The 21,635-nt window shown below is 40.4% G+C and overlaps 1 protein-coding gene and 1 gene segment (V, D, J or C); both read left to right on the top strand.

The window, feature by feature from the left end:
• The window catches only part of LOC127547486 (immunoglobulin kappa light chain-like), a 387,121-nt gene that overhangs the window by 104,677 nt on the left and 260,809 nt on the right, over window positions 1–21,635 (top strand).
• Window positions 10,076–17,636, top strand: LOC127547485 (uncharacterized). Its single transcript, XM_051974420.1, has 2 exons — window positions 10,076–10,423; window positions 15,444–17,636. Exons 1-2 carry the CDS (start codon window positions 10,373–10,375, stop codon window positions 16,398–16,400), a joined length of 1,008 nt encoding a protein of 335 aa, XP_051830380.1. The 5' UTR covers window positions 10,076–10,372; the 3' UTR covers window positions 16,401–17,636.

Below are 21,635 nucleotides of genomic sequence, written 5' to 3'. Positions count from 1 at the left end.
ATCTGTTTATATCCAGAATCTTACAATTTTCAATTGTCTTTGGGTCACTTGAAATTGAATTGAACCAAATAAAGGAGTGAGGAGTTTCAAAATTTAGATTTTAATGAAAATCACAGGAACCTGGGAGTGAATTCAGAGACCAGGCTTAAGTTGGTTAGTTCCATGCCTAAAGATGGGCTGTCCAACTCTTCCAGCCCATTGTTCTACCACATCCATCCTTATGTGGTTGAATCTTCCTTGTACCATCTGAGTTTCTTTCTTCAGTTGTCTTTGAAGCTGATTTTTTTCATTCTTCTCAAACTAATTTTTTCCTTGGGGGATTTCCCTTTGGTAATGATTTTATTTTACTTTTGTTCATAGAGAAAAATAGCAATTTCCTTTATCTCTCACTTAGTTTGCAAAGAAAAAAGCCCAGGCATCAGTGAAAAGGAAAGAAAAACTCAGTTGTACATTCAAGGTTTACTTTCTGTATTTCCCAACTCAAATCCATGAGCTATAGATGTGGCTGCTGAGTTGTTAGTCATGACCCTAAGCATTGATTAATTTTCAATAAAAAGAAAATTAACTTGGCTGGGAGGCACAGCACCACTGGACAAAATGAAGCAGGATGGAAAGGACAGAGGAACATGTAAGCTTTAAGGGAAGATCTTTTCATACAGGGAAAGTCGTGAAGTCTGCAAAAGGAAAATTCACTGGGATTTTGGATTGAGTTAGGTACGCAACACTGGGGAAATGAGATTGATTGTGAAATGTTTCTAATCTGTGTCAAAAAGAGCCAAGTCATCCTGAGCAGGGAGCTGAGATGCAGAACAAGGTTCAACACTGGTGCTGATTCACACAATTCTTCTTCACACAAGAAGATTCTTTGGGGGCTCTTTGGCCTTCTCTGATTAGCAATTTGGATGGCAACAACACTCCCCCAAGGAATTGTCTATTCATCATTGGAGTCCTCTGAAAGCTGCTCTTCCCCAATCTAGACATATAACCTGGGAAGAAAAACAAAAATGCAAAAAGTTTACATTCATTTCCCAGTGTTCTTTCTTTGGGTGTAGCTGCTTCTGTCCATCCTTGATCAATTGAAACTGAATTAGCTCTCTTTATCAAAGAGATCCACTTCCATCAGAATACATCCTCAAACAGTATTGTTGTTGAGGTATATAATGATCTCCTGGTTCTGCTCATTTCACTCAGCATCAGTTCATGTAAGTCTCGCCAGTCCTCTCTGTATTCATCCTGCTGGTCATTCCTTACAGAACAATTATATTCCATAACATTCATATATCACAATTTACCCAACCATTCTACAATTGATGGGCATCCATTCATTTTCCAGCTTCTGGCCACTACAAACAGGGCTGCCACAAATATTTTGGCACATACGGTTCCCTTTCCCTTCTTTAGTATCTCTTTGGGGAATAAGTCCAGTAGTAGCACTGTTGGATCAAAGGGTATGCACAGTTTGATAACTTTTTGAGTATAGTTCCAAATTGCTCTCCAGAATGGTTGGATCCTTCACAACTCCACCAACATTGCATCAGTGTCCCAGTTTTCCCACACCCCCCGCCAACATTTGTCATTATCTTTTCCTATCATCTTAGCCAATCTGACAAATAGGTATCTCAGAGTTGTCTTAATTTGCATTTCTCTGATCAATAGTGATTTGGAACAGCCTTTCTTATGAGTGGAAATAGTTTCAATTTCATCATCTGAAAATTGTCTGTTCATATCCTTTGACCATTTATCATTTGGAGAATGGCTTCATTTTTTATAAGTTAGAGTCAATTCTCCATATATTTTGGAAATGAGGCCTTTATCAGAACATTTTGCTATAAAAATGTTTTCCCAATTTATTGCTTCCCTTGTAATCCTGTCCATATTAGTTTTATTTGTACAAAAGCTTTTTAACTTGATATAATCAAAATTTTCTATTTTAGGGAAGCAACAAACTGGGAAAACATCTTCACAGTTAAAGGTTCTGATAAAAGCCTCATTTCCAAAATATATAGAGAACTGACTCAAATTTATAAAAAATCAAGCCATTCTCCAATTGATAAATGGTCAAAGGATATGAACAGACAATTTTCAGATGATGAAATTGAAACTATTACCACTCATATGAAAGAGTGTTCCACATCACTATTGATCAGAGAAATGCAAATTAAGACAACTCTGAGATACCACTACACACCTGTCAGATTGGCTAAGATGACAGGAAAAAATAATGATGACTGTTGGAGGGGATGCGGGAAAACTGGGACACTGATGCATTGTTGGTGGAGTTGTGAACGAATCCAACCATTCTGGAGAGCAATCTAGAATTATGCTCAAAAAGTTATCAAACTGTGCATACCCTTTGATCCAGCAGTGTTACTACTGGGCTTATACCCCAAAGAGATACTAAAAAAGGGAAAGGGACCTGATGTGCCAAAATGTTTGTGGCAGCCCTGTTTGTAATGGCTAGAAACTGGAAATTGAATGGATGCCCATCAATTGGAGAATGGCTGGGTAAATTGTGGTATATGACTGTTATGGAATATTATTGTTCTGTAAGGAATGACCAGCAGGATGTATACAGAGAGGCTTGGAGAGACTTACATGAACTGATGCTAAGTGAAATGAGCAGAACCAGGAGATCATTATACACTTCGACAACGATGGAAGTGGATTTCTTTGATAAAGAGATCTAACTCAGTTTCAATTGATAAATGATGGACAGAAGCAGCTACACCCAAAGAAAGAACACTGGGAAACGAATGTGAACTATTTGCATTTTTGTTTTTTTCCTGGGTTATTTTTACCATCTGAATCCAATTCTCCCTGTGCAACAAGAGAACTATTCGGTTCTGCAAACATATATTGTATCTAGGATATACTGCCACATATCTAACATATATAGGACTGCTTGCCATCTAGGGGAGGGGGTGGAGGGAGGAAGGGGAAAAATCGGAACAGAAGCGAGTGCAAGGGATAATGTTGTAAAAAAAAAATTACCCTGGCATGGATTCTGTGAATATAAAGTTATTATTAAAAAATTATATTAAATTAAAAAAAAAAGAAATTTTCTATTTTGTGATCAATAATGACTTCTAGTTCTTCTTTGGTCACAAATTCCTTCCTCCTCCATAGGTAAACTATCCTATATTCCTCTAGTTTATTTGTAATCTCATTCTTTATGCCTAAATCATCAACCCATTTTGATCTTATCTTGGTGTACGTTGTTAAGTGTGGGCAAATGTCTAGTTTCTGCTATATTAATTTCCAATTTCCCCGGCAATTGTCAAATTGCAAAGAGAAAACCCCAGGTGTCAATGAAAAGGAAAGAGGAACCCAGTTCTACATTCAGGCTTTACTTTCTGTATTTCCCAAGTCCATGGGCTACAGATGTGGTTGCTGGGTTGTTACTCATGATCCTAAACCTTGATTAATCCTCATAAAAATAAAATTGACTTGGCTGGGAGGTAGAGTACCATTGGACAAAGTGAAGCAGAATGGAAAAAACAGAGGAACATGTACTCTTTAAGGGAAGATCTTTTCACACAAGGAAGGTTAACAACTTTGGACAGGGAAAATCCACTAGGATCCTGGATTGAGTTCGGTACCCAACACAAGGGAAATGGGATTGATTTTGAGGCCTTTCTAATTTGTGACAAACAGAGCCAAGTCATCCTGAGCAGGGAGCTAAGAGCTGAGAGCTGGGATGTAGAACAAGGTTCAACATTGGTGCTGATTCAGAAAGGAAGGGGGAGTTCAGATGTTACTGCTATTCTTCTTTACACAAGAAGATTTTTTTTTTGGTGGGGGGGGTTGGCGCTTCTTTGATTAGCAGTTTGGATGGTAACAACACTCCCCCAAGTAATTGTCAATTCATTATGTGAGTTCTCTGAAATCTGCTCTTCCCCAATCTAGACAACAGGCCAGATGACCACTGGATTTCCCACCATTTCCTTTTACAAATTTGAAGATGGATTGATCACTTCTCACCAAATTGCCTGATCATGTGGAGAATTGGGTATAGATTAATAGTTGTCCTGGTTGGGTCCTCCCCAAGTAGAAGAATGAGAAATTCATTATGGAAATCCTTAAAAATGGTTCCTTTCTCTACTTTTCAAAGGTTAAGAGTAACATATTATTTGAATAAAAGAAGATCCCCTTCATCCTAATGTTGAGCTTCCATGCCACACTCACACCAACTGTCATAGAGGTGGGCATTGAAATGGACAAAAGACTGGCCCCTCATCCCTGGATCAAGGGGCCTCAGGCTTATAGTAAAATGTTGCTAACCCTAACCTTAACTAAATTAAGGGAAGTGTTTTTTTTTACAAAGTGCTTGCTCAACTATGTTTAGACAGAATGCTTGTCTAACAATGTCAGATATCCTGTAAACTCCCCAGCATCCCCCTTCTCGAGTGAGAAGTCGAGTCACTGTTGTAACCACATGGCAGAACAAGAATTGCGTATAAGTCTGTCTCTACTTGGATTTGGGAAGGTACTCTACTGAGAGTCTGTCCTGGCCGATAAATAAACAATAAATAATGTCTAAAATTACAAACATGTTGTCTGTCTTGATTGCCTGGGCTATTTCATTTGGAGGTTCCACTGAGATAAGCCTTTGGCTCAGTCTGATGACCAGTCCCTCTCCCTGGAAGGCAAAAGAGGTTATGGCTCCTAGGGGGTGGCCACGGAGAGATGTTCCTCAGCCCCAGTTTCTAGTAATCTCTTTCTGCAGACCAGGCGAGTGAGACCCAAATTTTTGAATTCGGTTCAAAATTGGCAAAGAGCATCCTAAAAGTCAGTTCTGGTTAATAAGATTTTGAGAGGCCCCTGCATCTGCCTAACTATCTTTCAGGACCTGTCTGGTTTGGTGATATTCCTGTATCTGTAGCAAGTAGGGTAAGCTGGACGCAGCGCTAAAGCCCCCTTGCCGACCTCCATGGGAGGCCGTGTGATCGTCCTGGGTGTCTAAATCTGGACACATCTGGTCTGATTTGATTCTGAGTGCCTTTTTGGGGCATTCTTCTAGTTGTATATGTTCTGTGTGATTTGTCTGTCTGTTTTGTTAATTTAAGAACTCTGTTAAGTTTTAAGAACAATGATTTAAAAATTTTGGGATTAGTTATTTGAAAATTTTCTTGTGATTTTAAACTTTTTAACCTATTGTATTATTAGTAAGTAAATGGAACTAGGCCATTTTAAACTGACAGGAAAGTTTTTCCCTTGAAGCAATTTTCAGAGCCTGCTAGAGTAGAGGGCAATAAAACCTTATGTTATTGAAACTCAGGAAGAAAAAAAAAATGATTAGGAACTTTGAGATGATTCTGAAAATTGTGACAAATAATTTTGCTATTGCCTATGCATACTACATCTGTTTATTCTGAGGATAAGATCTTGGAATTTGAATATTGATACATTTATTACAAAAAAAGCAGCCTGATTTAGTTAAAGAGGAAGGGAAAGAGCAATCCAATTCAAGCTCTTCCTGTACAGATAAGAGAGATGCTAATTGATGTCAGGCAAACACTCAGGCAGGAAAAAAAAGTTTGATTTGATTAGTTTATTTGTTAACATTGTAAGTTATGTTTAATGGAGTTATCTAGCAGGTTTCTTGGGGAGGTTTTCTGGAGGCAGCCTTAGTTGCAGTTAAAAGTAATAATCACTCCAAATGCAGCCAGGTGTTAAAAGTTCATATCTTTTATTGCTTCCTCCAAAATAGCCCGTTTAGTTTTCTTGTTGGCCTGTCTCTCTGCTTGGTTCCAAGACCTCTTGCTGCTAATCTTTTGCTTCTGCCAGCTTCAGCTTCTCTTCTTCCAAATGTCTCCAGCCAGCATCAAGGTGAAAGTTGGAATGAATATGACTCCACCTCCGAGAATAGGCTTGCTGCTAATCTTTTGCTCCTGCCAGCTTCAGCTTCTCTTCTTCCAAATGTCGGTAGCCAGCATCAAGATGAAAGTTGGAATGAATCTGATTCCACCTCTGAGAGTGGATTTGTGAGCTTCCTCCCAGAGTGCTCCTCTCTGACTCTTGGCAATGTTCCGAACTAACTATCCTGAAGCTAAGAGCTTCTTTATATATGATCTCCCAAAGGTTGACTCCTCCTCTGAGGGAGGGATTAAGGGAGGTGTGAATTCACAAAGTTACAAAGTTAATTTGTAAAGATTGTTCTAAGGTGTGAACCAATAAGCATTGTATCAATTCCATTGAGTTAACACTAGGATTCTAACAATCTAGCTATTCACTATATTTGAATGTTAAAAATTTTGTAGACAATTGGAAAGAAGAATGCAGATGATTTATGAAGGATTGGTTTATGGGAACAATTAAAGGTTTCCATGATTTTAGGAAGTAAGAGAAAGGTTTTTGGCAGCAGGAAGAAGAGATGGGAGAGAGGGAAATGGGAAGAGGATCCTTTGTCTTCAAAGATAAAGATTTGACTCACCCACCCTCCACTGCTTTCTGCTACTTTAGCAGTGGAGCATCTAATTAGGAAAGTTGTTGGAGATTGTTTAAGTATGTAGCATGAAAAAAGGAGAAAGTTGAGAATCTTGTAGATTTGGGAAGAAACTGATGGGTTACCTCTTGAGAAGGATTCTCGTGTAAGAAATTGAGTGAGGAATCTGAGGAAATTTTTGTCCAGGAGTGCAGGAGTTGGGGGAGGGTGGCCACATGGAATCCTCTCCTCTCCTCACCTCCCTAAGTCTGTTCCAGTCATTTTTTTTTAAATCAAGTTATTGCCAGTGCAGCAAACTGATTTAAAGGGACAGGCTTACTTTTAGGTTAATTGACTGAATATTTGTTTCATGATACATAATGGTTTTCTTGTTTGAGGAATATGGTCATAAATTTGATCCATACTTTGGTGGGATTATTCCTAAAAGTTTAAAGAATCTTTCAAATTCTCTTATGTGGTATTTGGAGATTCTGTATAAGTTTTAAATTAATTATATTGGGTCATCCTGAGATTATTTAAAGGGCCTCTGAAAGTAATAGTGTCTCTTTGTCCTTTGAAAATGTTTCTGTTATGGACAATATGCAATTTGGGATATTTTTCTATCTATTGGGTATTTTAAAAGCAAACTGATTTGTATGTATAATGTTCACTTATGAAACATCTACCGTATTTCCCCAATAATAAGACCTATCCTGAAAATAAGCCCTCCCCTTACTGTGTAAGATTCCTCTAAAATAAGCCCTCCCCCAAAATAAGCCCTATTGAGATTGCTACTGTAGTGAAGGTGATCCCCTGTGCTACACGCTACATTACGGTACCCTCTCTATGCACCATCCCCCTCCTTCTACCCCCCCCCACCCGGGTTAAACACACGCTGTGCTCCGAGCTGCATCCAATCAGAGCTGCAGCAGTGAGCGCATCATCCTGTTCTTCCCCAGTGACTTGCTTGCTGGCACCATTGAGAGCAGTGCCGCGGAGGAGAGCTGAGGCAGGACAACATAAAAACCCGGTATGTAAGCGGGAGTGAGGGGGCATGATGGAGGATAAAAGGGGCATGATGGAGGATAAAAGAAGAACTCAGGGGGCATGATGGAGGATAAAAGAACTCAGGGGACATCGTGGAGGATAGTGGAGCACTCAGGGAGCATGTTGGGGTTAAAACATTATTGAGGGGCATGATGGAGTGAAAAGAAGGACTGATGGTCATAATTTTATTATTCTGTCTGCAGGGGTCATTTGTGTTTTGGCAATTCATTTGGATGGAAAGAAAGCCACACCTCTAATCATCAGCAAGGGCAAGAAAGATAAGATTGAACGTGTATCAGGCATGTATGTCCTTGAAACCGAAAAAACCTGGTGTACACAAGCCGTGATAAGAAAGTGGGTTGATTTAATGCTGCCACTTGTTATGCAAGGTAGCAAAAGAGGTCTGATAATCTGGGATTCAGCCAGCACTCACCGTGCTGAAGAAATGAAGAACTTCCTTGCAGAGAGAAGAATAGATCAAGTAATGATTCCTGCAGGAATGACTGCCTGTCTCCAGACCCTTGATATTGCAATAAACAAGGCCATTCAAGGACCATTTGCGCATGGAAGTCAATGACTACATTGAAAATAGAATGGAAAGAAATCAGCGTGGAAACTTTGTGAAGCCCTGTCTGCAAGAAGTCGTGACTTGGGTGAAGAACTCATGGGATAAAATTACTGACAGCTGTGTCTCCAAGGCACTACAAGCAGGTTACCTGGACAAGACATGTTCATTTAAAGAGAGCTATATTGCTGAATATGACAGATTGGGTCCACTTCTTCTGAAGGAAATAGAGGCGCAAGACATCCAGGACGGAATTCAGGGTATGGACACTTATGACGATGTTGTTGAAGAAGATGACATGATCATTATTGAATAAAGGTATTTTTTTTGGTTCACATTTACCTGTTTATTAAAATTGCTGTCAATGTTCATTAAAATAAGCCCTCCCCTGAAAATAAGCCCTCCTGGTGTTTTTCTGTCCAAAAAAATAATAAGACAGTGTCTTATCATTGGGGAAACACAGTACTTGGATAATAGTTTAAGTTGTGAACTTATTGGGACAAATTTCTTACTGTTATCACTATAAGGTTATGGTAAATATTTTTTTAGAATTTACCAGAAATTTAATTAATTGAACCTTTTATTGGAGGTAAAATTTCTTGGCCTTATACTTAATTAGTTAATGCTTTATGGGAGTTTTAAATCTCTGCTCTCTGACAGCTAGTGGGACAATTTATTGGAATAAATTTGGGTTAAAGCTATTTTATCCTGGATGTGCTGAAGGTTGAGTTTTGACTGCTTATGTTATGCTATAATTAAGTTCTTGCAATTTTTCCTCCCATAACTGATCTCTATGATCAGAGGAATGGTTAATAGAATTGTTAATGCAATTCAATTATGTCATACCTTGTTATTTTCAGTCTGATTATATGCAATCATTGTATCCTAAATGCTTAGGCAAATAAGTATTTAGCCTAGTCATCTGTCTGTTATTGGATATTTGTGTTTTCTTTTGTTTTTTAAGGTTTGTAAATGATAAAAGGACAATTAACAGTGATCTGTGATACCTAACTGCTATTGAGACTTGGGACTACAGCTGGTGCCTGTCCTGTAAAGCAGTCATCTCTTCACATAGGAAGGTGCTGGCTCTTCACATTTTGCAGCAGTCTTGTGGACCAGTCTTTTTATCTCAGACTGTTCTAACCTTTTTTTATTAGATTTGTGTCAAATCACAGATATTGACTTGTTTCTGGGACCCTGATCAGCTTTGATTGTCAGCATGGCACACCCACCCTCTGCATAGACTGAGAGCCACCGACTATCTTAGCCAGGAGAAGCTTTGTCCCCTCACATCTGATGGAGTGATATGGGGGACTATGGGAATAGTTGATGACTGACTGTTAAACCTTGACTGCATCATCGGTTACTGTGTGTTTGAGATTTGGGATGGGAGTTGTTAAAACTATGTAACTGTTGCTGTTATGTTTGAGGGATTTTTAGGAAACTTACTGTACTAGTCTGTTATGTATAGTGATTTTGATTTACTCTTGGGATTTATATGTGGAATGATCATTTGATAATTCCTTTCTGTGAGAAAATAAAAAGTGAGGAAGAGATAGAACATTGGTGAAACTGGCAGATTTTTCTACAAATACCTGAAAGAATGGGAACCCTTAGCTCCTATTCACTTTGTCATAGGCAATTCTACCCCACCCCCAATCTCACTAGTTCAGATGCTTTTGCTTTGGAACCCCTTATTCTGTCAGAATTGCCTGGGCAGACTCAGTTATTGGGATTTTTTAAAATTACTTTTATTGACAGAACCCATGCCAGGGTAATTTTTTACAGCATGATCCCTTGCACTCACTTCTGTTCCAATTTTTCCCCTCCCTCCCTCCACCCCTGTAAGAGGCTCTGGACCTGACCCTCCTGGAGTGAGTTGAGACACCTTTGTGTCAGGCCCACCCTAACCCGGATCCCTGGACTACCACGCTGGCACTGCTGGCGTGGTGGAGCCTGGACTGGTTGGGGGACAGGGGAGGCACAGTAAGGTTGGGCTCCTCCTTTGGGGAGGGATTGGGGAGGACTCTCTATCCCGATTGGTGTGGACTCTCTATCCCGATTGGTGTACAGCAAGGAGGAAGGAAAAGAGCTATAAAAAAGAGCGGCACGGGATGGTTCTCTGACTTGTAACATCAATAAACATCACTGTTCTATCAACCTCGGCTCTCTGTCTGGTGATTCCCTCCTCCCGTCTCCACGAGGAGGGCTGGAGACATCCGAAGCCCCGTCAGGCTCGGGGAAGCTGGAAGAGGCAGTCTCTATTGTGGTTTCCCGTTTTCCTGTGACTTGGCCCGGCCCCCAACAACTGGCGCCGGAACAGGGACCTGACCTGGATGAAGACCAAGCCGGACCAAGAGTCTACTCACCGCGGGAACCAGGAAGAGGTAAGTGCTGCGCTCTTTCACCTCATATTGCTGCAGGTCAGCAATTGAGAAGACCAGACAGCCTAGTTGAACTAACTCAGAGAATAGTTCACTAGAAGGCAGAAGTATGGGACAGAAACAAATAAGAGCCTGTATTGAGCCAGAGGATGTAGGCGTACTCGCCTGTCAATTGTATAAATTGTGTAAGAGTAACGGGGTAAAGATTAATATAGAGCTTGCAGGGAATGGGTCAGAAAAATATTTCAAGTCAGCCCCTGGATAGAACACACCGGTATAGACCCCGACCGGTGGGGAGTGGTTGGCCAGCAGATGGCCTCCTGCCACAAAGAAGACCCATCCTTTCTTTCCAAACAAGATTTTGTGATGTATACGGTAGTGGGGGCGGCTTTACATCCTGCACTCCCACCGCCCATAAACTCTCTAGAGACACAGGTAGGTGACTCCCTTTATGGTACGGAGAGTGAGGACGAGATTTATTTCTCCTGTGATCCCCCGCCAATGTACCCGTGGGATAGTTTAAGAAGGGCAGGGAATGGAAAGTTCCAGGAGAGACCTGAGAAAGAAAGAAAGGGAACTTTTTTGATGGATGACCCTGAAAAAAGGGGAGTTTTCTTAGATCAGGGTCATAGAACAGGAGAAAAACATGCAGGATTTATGTTGAAACCAGGGGAGAAAGAACCAATAAACAAAGACCCACCCTTTAGTCCACATAGAAACCTTTCTAGGGAGCCAGGTAATGGGGGGGGGCACAAACAAAAAATCACAAGTATGCTAACTGGAGAACCAGGAAGTGAGAAACGAGAAAAACAAAAAACCGTTACTATGCAACCCCCTCAAACAAAAGAAGGTACATACCAGAGTATATTAACTACAAGTCTGAGAGTGGCCTTAAAGGAGGGGGAGGATGTGGATCTTGATGAATGGGGTTTGAAACCTGGAGCGTTCCCAGTGTTTACACAAGTTTTAAATGATGGGACTCACGCACTCACTCATCGGCCATTGCCATACAAATTTTTGAAAGATATGAAAGAAGCTATAGAAAAATATGGGCCAGGTTCTACTTATGTAAAGAAGTGCATTTCTGCCTCTATTGCAGTTGCACCATGGCTTCCCTATGATTATGCAGAAATCATGCAGACAGTTTTAGGCCCGGCAGAATTTGTTGCCTTCAAGGCCTTTGCACAAAGGTGTGCGAGAGCATATGTGGAGGAAATGAATATAGCTAATGCTGAAGAGGCCATAAATATGATCACAGGACAGGGGAATTGGATTACTCCTGAAGCTCAGCTCCAGCTTAATGATCAAGTGCTGAGAGCTGTGCAGACAGTTCACACTAGAGCCCTTGAAAAAATGGGGGTTCAAAATGGGACAAATAAAATATCAGGACTCAAACAGAAACCTAGTGAGAAGCCTCTACAGTTTATATCTAGAGTACAGGAGACAGTAGAGAGTACATTTGGAAAAACTGGGGCCGGTCCTCAATTAACTTTACAATTGATTAAGGAGGGCCTCCGTCCTGAATACAAACCAGTTTTGGCTTCTCTCCCACCCAGCCCTACACTTGAGGAGTTGATTGATAAATTATTAGACATTCCAGAGAAGGATCCTATGGCTATGCTTACTGAAACAATGGCCAATCTTGTGAAAGGAATGCAAAAAACAACTGATGAGAGGAAATGTTTTAATTGTGGGAAGTCAGGCCATTATAGATCAGCTTGTACCCAGTTAAAGAAGGGGATACAGTGTTATTCCTGTGGAAAATCAGGACATATTGCTAGATATTGTAGGTCAGGACAGAGACAGAGGGCGGGAAACGGGAGACCGGGAGGTCAGGGGGGGATGAGCCGTCCCGGCAAACTCCGCCCCCAAGCAGAACCTTTTCTACCCAAGCAAGGAGAGAGATAATTGCATTAAATGAACCCCTGATTGAGCTCTCTCCATGGAGCACGGTCACTGTAAAAGTAATTGAACAAAACTACCCTCGGTTAGTTATTGGGTCTGAATATTTTCCTTCTATTATCATACATAGTCAATTACTAAATCCAGGAGAAAAAGATATTTGGATTACGAATCCTCATGCATGGCCAATTGAGATAACATATGAAAAGGAAATAGCAAAGGCCATTCCACTTCCATGAATAGATAAGAATTATGTAAAGACAACTCCTAGAACTTTAATAAATTGGGTACAGCAAATCACAGCAGACCGTCCCATGATTACACTAGGGGTAGAAGGACATCACATAGAGGGCATGTTAGATACTGGAGCAGATGTTTCAGTATTAAGAGAGGAAGATTGGCCTTTAGAGTGGGAAAAGAGACGGAGACCTCAGCCAATAACTGGAGTTGGTGGTCTCCAGGCTGCGTATACAACCCCAAGATATTTGAGATGGGAGTATGAGGATAGACAGGGTGTTTTCAAACCACTCTGTGTGACTGGGCTTCCTGTAAATCTATGGGGACGGGATGTCTTGAATAGTATGGGGGCGCAACTGAGTACTGAAGATCATCATTTAAACTGATTGGGGCCACCTGGGAAGTGAGGGCTATCCCCTTAAAATGGAAATATAATCAACCTATATGGGTGGACCAGTGGCCCCTAACAGAACAGAAGTTACAAGCCCTCCACGAGATAGTTCAAAACTTACTAAAGGAGAAACATATTGAACCATCAACAAGCCCCTATAATTCTCCAGTATTTGTCATACAAAAGAAATCAGGGAAATGGAGAATGTTAATAGATTTAAGGAAGGTGAATGAGGCAGTGGTGCCATTTGGTGCACTTCAACCTGGCCTACCTTCACCTACTGCTATCCCAAGGGGATGGAAAATTATTACAATAGATATAGCAGATTGTTTCTTCTCAATTCCCTTGCATCCAGATGATTGTGAAAAATTTGCATTTTCTGTTCCTTCTATTAATTTGGAATCCCCTGCAGAGCGTTATCAATTTAAAGTGCTCCCTCAAGGAATGGCTAATAGCCCTACCTTGTGTCAAATGTATGTAGGTGCTATTCTTGCCCCCATTAGGGAGAGATTTCCTACAGCAAAAATAATCCATTACATGGATGATGTATTAATTTCACATCCTCAACAAAAGATTATAGATGAAATATTAGAACAAACTATTATAACATTAAATAAGAATCACCTTCAGGTAGCCCCAGAAAAGATTCAGAAAGGATTGAATTTTCAGTTTTAGGCCATCAAATTAATGGGAATCAAGTATCTAAGCAAATTCCCAGAATGGCCTTGGAAAAGGTAAAGACACTTAATGACTTCCAAAAATTGATAGGTTCGATCCAGTGGATAAGGACCTCGATTCCTATAACAGATCAAGAGATGGAACTCCTCTATGCAATTCTGAAAGGAGATCCAAACTTAAATTCACCCCGAGAATGGTCTAAGGATGCTTTAAGGGTCCTGGACATTATAGCACAGAGAGCTCCACAAACCCTTACACGTGTTGATATAAAAGAACCAATAGGGTTGACTATACTCAATAATGAAGGAATGATTGCTGTCCTTTTTCAATCATGCGGAGTTTTAGAGTGGGTAAATGGAAGCAAGGTGAAGAAGTGTTTAAGAGACCGCCAAGAATCACAAGCAGCAATAGTAATGAAAGCTAGTGAAAGATGTGTACAACTTTTTGGGAAACGCCCAATCATTTACTCATCATCTCCTCCAGAGGTCCTTAGAGAGTTAGCTCAAGAATATGAAGCTTGGCTGTGATATATATCACCCATACATTCACCTCTTCACCTCTTCCCCCCGTCATTCGGGGATGGAAAGAGATGCCCATAACCTTATCCAGAAGCCCTCTCTCACAATACCCAGTAGATGGCGTAAATGTGTTTACAGATGCCACTAAAGCCAATAGGGCTGCTGTGTATATCCCTGAAAAAAAAAATATTAGAAGTAATACAGACTCCTTTCTCTTCTGCTCAAAAGAATGAGCTAGCAGCCATTTGTTTTGCATTGAGGTTATTGCCTCATGAGCTCTTTAACTTTATCACTGACAGTTTATATTGTGCTAATGCTCTTCAACACATAGCTGATGCTGAGTTGGATATGTCAAGTTCTTCTATTAAGGAACTGTTCAAACAAGTTCAAAGCTTACTCCTTGTTAGAAAGGAGCCTATATATGTTCTTCATATTAGATCTCACACCTCGCAGTGTGGGCCTATATTTCAGGGCAATTCTATAGTGGATTCTTCCCTCTCATCCCCTGTTACAACTATATGGTATTTAGCCCCTGAGTTAGCTCATTCTCAATTCCACCTATCCGCTCGATATTTACATAGGTTATATGGTATTTCCCGGGATCAAGCCCGCCAGATAGTCAAACGTTGTACTGCCTGTATTCCTTTTAGGCCCCCTCCTCGAGAAACTACTTCTAATCCTCGAGGTGATCTACCAAACTCTCTTTGGCAAATGGACGTTACTCACTTTCAATCCTCTTTGATTCATGTAACTGTGGATACATTTTCTGGCTTTATAATGGCAACTTTACAAAACAGTGAGGCTACAAAAAGTGTAATACAACATATGTTAGAATGTTTTGCAGTTGTAGGAGTACCCCTCACTGTAAAAACTGATAATGGCCCTGCATATACTTCTTGAGGCTTAAAGCCTTCCTTAATGAGTTTGCCATTCATCATATTACAGGTATTCCTTATAACCCTACAGGACAAGCAATAGTGGAGCGTGCTAATCAATCTCTAAAACGCACGCTCATTAAACAAAAAGGGGGAGTGGCTGGAAGGCTGACTAGAGCACAAGTAGCCAAAGCAGTATTTACTCTGAACTATCTACAAGTCAGAGAGGATGGTACAACACCAGCCATGAAATTTTACATTACTTCCCCAAATAGAAATGACAATCATAAAAAACAAGAAAATGAGTTACACCCACAGACTTGCCTGGAGGGCAGTACTGTGTGGTGGAAAGACGAGAAAGGAAATTGGAATGGCCCTCACAAGGCCATTGTGAGGCAGAGGATATCTTTGTGTCTCTACAGGTGAGAATGGAGAAGGAGAAAAGAGATGGATCCCGTTACGAAATGTCAGAGAAGTCCAGCAAATGCCGTCGACGATCTCTGAAGCAGAGACGGAGGGGAGGAAAAAAGAAACTTTACAAGAGGGGACGTAGAGGCAGGAGGAAAAATGCATCCGGCAAGGCAACATGGAAACTAATCACAGGCCTTTTGGCTAGCATCTTGACTGATTCCGCTATCGCCGCCCCTATGGTTCCCCATACATTAAAATGGAAAGATATTGTAACCACCAAAGAGGCAGCCAATTATTGGGCTGTTACTCCAAATTTGCCTGTTTTCCAAATGATAACATGGCGTCATCAACCCCTTCCATTAATTGTGCGTGGCAATGCTTCTTTTCTTGATGGCCCTTGGTTAGATTTCCCAATCGCATTCACAAATAAGACTCACAATGGTACCCTCACTTTCCACACCCGCTATGCCCCTATCTGTGTATATTATGATACAAATAGCTCAAATGTTTTAGAGTATTGTATTCTTTTGACATCATGGAAAACTTCTCAAAGATCCCACAGAGATCAGGATCTCAACAATTTTACTAGTTCATTAGATGTTGAATTGTTAGCAATCCCACATAAGGACCCGATTAATGTGTCACACATAAGGCAATCCTATCTTCCTTCATGTGCCCATGATGCAGATGGAATAGTATTTACCCCTATGGTTAGTTGTTCTACAGGACAAATTGGTGGGATTTACAACATTGGAGAGGAGAAGTTAATTTTTTGGGATAGAAATACCACCTCCACTTCCGTTTTAGTAGCCCCTTCTCTGGTGATGGAGGATATTCCACAAACTCAGCTATGGAAAATAGGATTGGCCTTATACGGTGTAAATATCTCTGTGAATCTTTTCAATCCATTACATGTCTCTTTGACAATGGTTAGAGGTATTCCAAAACAAAAATTCTACCTGCCATAGAAATTATGGAGAAAATAGTACTCTCTGTTATGAATTTAAAGGACAGGTTCTTATGCTAGATAATGCAGCCTTTATGCTTTGTAGGCACCCTAACATTACTCAGGTGGAGGGTGGATATGTGATCCAATGTAATAACCCCTTGATTACTAATAGACTTAATGAGAATTACATAGGTTATGCTGTGTTTCTTCTTAGAGTTCCTCCCTACACTATTCATCCTGTTCAAGCTGATGATTTTGCTACTTCTATTTCTGATGAATTAATTGGAAGATTAAGTAGACAGAAAAGAGAAGGGGAACTGGCAGCTGCATTGTCAGGAGTGAATTTGGCTCTCAATGTTATAGAAGAGATACAGATACATAATATACAAAATCAGTTAAGTTTTGTAGCCGCTTCGTTACAACAATTTATGGTTGAGAATGGACAAGCTTGGAGACATCAAGACAGATAGATAGCACAAACAACTGAGGTTTTGCAAGTGGTTGTACATCAACAAGCTTTGATGCTCCGCTATATGAGAATGCAATGTCATTATAAATACTACCCTGTATGTGTTACCCCTGTTCCTTTTAACTCTACCTTACACCAATATTTGGAAGATGTGTTAAAAAATGCTACTTATGTTACAAATGCTACTGGCGAATTGAAAGCCCTTGATCTTATTATTTCTGCTATGCAAAATGCTTCTACTGTTTTTGTCAAAGAATGGAATGAGGAAATCTCGAAGGGATTTACCTCTTGGTTCAAAGGTGTGAATTTGACAGATTTAGTTCATTGGATTACAATTGGATTCATTGGAATTGGATTGTTGATGCTTACATTCTGTCTATTACCCTGCATTCTTTCAATTCTCCTAAAAACCATCCTTGCTGCTCTTGAAGCTCTTAAAGCAGATATTTTGTACCCAATTAAAAAACAAAAAGGGGGAGTTGTAAGAGGCTCTGGACCTGACCCTCCTGGAGTGAGTTGAGATGCCTTTGTGTCAGGCCCACCCTAACCCGGATCCCTGGACTACCACGCTGGCACTGCTGGCGTGGTGGAGCCTGGACTGGTTGGGGGAGAGGGGAGGCACAGTAAGGTTGGGCTCCTCCTTTCGGGGAGGGATTGGGGAGGACTCTCTATCCCGATTGGTGTACAGCAAGGAGGAAGGAAAAGAGCTATAAAAAAGAGCGGCACGGGACGGTTCAGGGAGACACGGCTGACTTGTAACATCAATAAACATCACTGTTCTATCAACCTCGGCTCTCTGTCTGGTGATTCCCTCCTCCCATCTCCACGAGGAGGGCCGGAGACGTCCGAAACCCCGTCAGGCTCGGGGAAGCTGGAAGAGGCAGTCTCTGTTGTGGTTTCCCGTTTTCCTGTGACTTGGCCCGGCCCCCAACACACCCCCAGATGGCAAGCAGTCCTTTACATGTGACATAAGTTACAGTATATCCTAGATACAATATATGTGTGCAGAACTGAACAGTTCTCTTGTTGCACAGGGAGAATTAGATTCAGAAGGTATAAATAACCCAGGAAGAAAAACAAAAAGGCAAGCAGTTTATATTCTTTTCCCAGTGTTTTTTCTTTGGGTGTAGCTGCTTCTATCCATCCTTGATCAATTAAAATTGAATTAGCTCTCTTTATTGAAGAGATCCACTTCCACCAGAATACATCCTCAAACGGTATCATTGTTGAGGTATATAATGATCTCCTGGTTCTGCTCATTTCACTTAGCATCAGTTCATGTACGTCTCACCAGGCCTCTCTGTATTCATCCTGCTGGCCATTTCTTACAGAACAATAATATTCCATAACGTTCATATACCACACTTTACTCAACCATTCTCCAATTGATGGACATCCATTCATTTTCCAGCTTCTAGCCACTACAAACAGGGCTGCCACAAACATTTTGGCACATACAGATCCCTTTCCCTTCTTTAGTATCTCTTTGGGGTATAAGCCCAGTAGAATTACTGCTGTATCAAAGGGTATGCACAGTTTTTGAGAATAATTCCAAATTGCTCTCCAGAATGGCTGGATGTATTCACAATTCCACCAACAATGTATCAGTGTCCTTGTTTTCCCACATCCCTTCCAACATTCTGCATTATCTTTCCCTGTCATTCTAGCCAATCTGACAGGTGTGTAGTGGTATCTCAGAGTTGTCTTAACTTGCATTTCTCTGATTAATAATGATTTGGAGCATATTTTCATATGTCTATAAATAGTTTTAATTTCTTCATCTGAGAATTGTCTGTTCACATCCTTTGACCATTTATCAAATGGAGAATGGCTTGATTAGAGTCAATTCTCTATATATTTTGGAAATGAGGCCTTTATCAGAACGTTTGACTGTAAAAATGTTTTCCCAATTTATTGTTTCCTTTCTAATCTTGTCTACATTTGTTTTGTTTGTACAAAAACTTTTTAATTTGATATAATCAAAATTTTCTATTTTGTGGTCAATAGTGATCTCTAGTTCTTCTTTGGTCATAAATTCCTCCCTCTTTCACAGGTCTGAGAGAATCCTACACTCTTCCAATTTATTTATAATCTCATTCTTTATGCCTAGGTCATGAACCAATTTTGACCTTATCTTGGTATACGGTGTTAAGTGTGGGTCAATGCCTAGTTTCTGCCGCACTAATTTCCAATTTTCCCAGCAATTTTTGTCAAATAATGCGTTCTTATCCCAAAAACTGGGGTCTTTGGGTTTGTCGAACACTAGATTATTAAAGTTATTGGCTGTTTTGTCCTTTGAACCTAACCTATTCCATTAATCAACTAGTCTATTTCTTAGCCAGTACCAGATGGTTTTAGTAACTGCTGTTTTATAATATAATTTTAGATCTGGTACAGCTAGGCCACCTTCATTTGATTTTTTTTTCATTAAGTCCCTTGAAATTCTTGACCTTTTGTTTTTCCATATGAACTTTGTTGTTATTTTTTCTAGGTCATCAAAATAGTTTTTTGGGAGTCTGATTGGTATAGCGCTAAATAAATAGATTAGTTTAGGTATTATAGTCATCTTTATTATATTTGCTTGCCCAATCCAAGAGCATTTAATATTTTTCCAGTTGGTTAGATCAGACTTAATGTGTGTGGAAAGTGTTTTGTAGTTTTGCTCATAAAGTTTCTGATTTTCCCTTAGCAGATAGATTCCTAAATATTTTATACAATCAGTAGTTACTTTAAATGGAATTTTGTGGGGTTCCTGGCGTGCCTTTATTGCGGGAGGAGTATCTGCCCTCTACTTACCCACCTATCTGGGGTCTTCGGTCATCACCGGCTTCCAACTAGGAAGAAATGCACTGAGTCGAGCGCCGTGGAGTCAAGATGGTGCTTTATTCAGGGATCGGTTACATGGTGCAGAAAGGGTGCGGCAGGCTTGCTTATACAGTCCGGGAATATTACAACTTATATACTCTTTAAGTAACGGCGAGTTCCAATCACAAGACTAAATGTGGAATTTTCCTTTTATGGTGGTATGGCTGTATATATAGAATTTAATGACTATGTGTCTTATGGCTGTATATATAGAATTTAATGACTAAGTGTCTTAACCTAAGGAAGTGTGTACATGTCACATGCCTGTTCCAAGGGCCTCATACTCCTCTTACTCAGCAGGAGATGTAGGTTCAAGTTGACCCTGTCAGCAGGAAATGTAGGTTCAAGTTGACCCTGTACTCCAACAATTCCCCCTTTTTCTTTAATCACGGGAAAATGGCCACATGTCGCTAAGGAATTTTCTAGCCATTGAGCGCTGGCTTGGGTCGCGGAGTCAACCCTTGTATCCAAGGTGCACCTGCCATGCCAGGTCCCGCCATTGGTAGGGTTACTCCAATGTTGCCCGTCATGGCACTGCAATGGTCTTACAGACATGGCTTAGCATATTCTTTTGTACCATGGCACGTGAAAATCCTCATCTGTGAAACAAAGAGGTTCTGGTGAATTTGGAGTACTAGGTAGGAAGAGATTTTCCATTGAGTCAGAGGGATGAAGCCTTTGGTAAAGGACCTGGACATTCTTCTGTACCACCGAGTCAACTTGACTCTTTATAAAGGTAGTCAATTTCCTAAACAGCCAAGGGCCGAATGATATAAGGAGGAGAAAACCTATAAAGGGACCCAATATGGTGGGGAGTAATGTTGTCAACCAAGGTGAAGTGGAAAACCACTTCGTATACCAAGATTCTTGTTGTTCTCTCTCCCTTTTTCTTTTTTGTAAATTATCTTTGACCTTTTGAATGCTATTTTCTACCAGGCCAAGCTTATTTACAAAGAAACAACATTCTTCCTTCAGTGCTGCACTGACCATTCCCCATATAAATTCCAAGAGCAAATCAAAATCCCTATACATAACAGACTAGTACAGTAGCATTTCCTAAAAATCCCTCAAACATAACAGTAACAGTTACACAGTATTAACAAATCCCATCCCAAATCTTAAGCACACAGTAATAGATGATCTAAGCAAGGTTTAACAGTCATTCATCAACCATTCCCAAAGTCCCTTATATTAGTCCAAACTACAGTAGATGCAGGGTCCAGTCCATGGCTCTCATTTAAAACTGCTGCTTCAGGCTGTGAAGTGATAGGAGGTTCTCATTCCTTGCAAAGTGGGTGCATCATGCTGACAATCAAAGCTGATCAAAGCTGATCCAGGTTCCAGAAGCAAGCCAATATCTGTAATTTGACCAAAATCTAGAGCAAAAACACAAATCTAGCACAAAGATTAGATCAGTCTCAGATAGAAAGACTCAGTTCATCAGGTTGCTGCAAAACATGAGGAGGCCAAAATGAATTGTTCCTATGTGAAGAAATGAGTTTGCTTTACAGGCCAAGCAAACGGGTGCAGTCCCAAGTTGCAACATCAGTGAGGTCTCACAGACCCCGTTAATTGTCCTCTTATCATGTAGAAACCTTAAAGAAATAAAACACAAATATCCAGTAACAGACAGATGACCAGGCAAAATGCTCAGTTGCCCAAGCATTTAGGATACAATGATTACATATGACCAGACTGAAAATAGTAAGGCATGACATAATTGAATTACATTAACAGTTCTATTGACCATTGCTCTGATCAGAGAGATCAGTTACAAAAGGAAAAAATGCAAGAACATAACTATAACATAACATAAGCAGTTGAGTTTTAACAGCTTATCAATCAATTGTCCCAGTAACTGTCAGAGGGTGGAGCTTTAAAACTCCCAAATAGCATTAACTAATTAATTTTAAGCCCAAA

Source organism: Antechinus flavipes, chromosome 2, assembly GCF_016432865.1.
Source record: "Antechinus flavipes isolate AdamAnt ecotype Samford, QLD, Australia chromosome 2, AdamAnt_v2, whole genome shotgun sequence".
Classification (NCBI taxonomy): domain Eukaryota; kingdom Metazoa; phylum Chordata; class Mammalia; order Dasyuromorphia; family Dasyuridae; genus Antechinus; species Antechinus flavipes.
The sequence above is the reverse complement of the archived record's forward strand: the minus strand, read 5'-3'. Positions and strand labels throughout refer to the sequence as shown.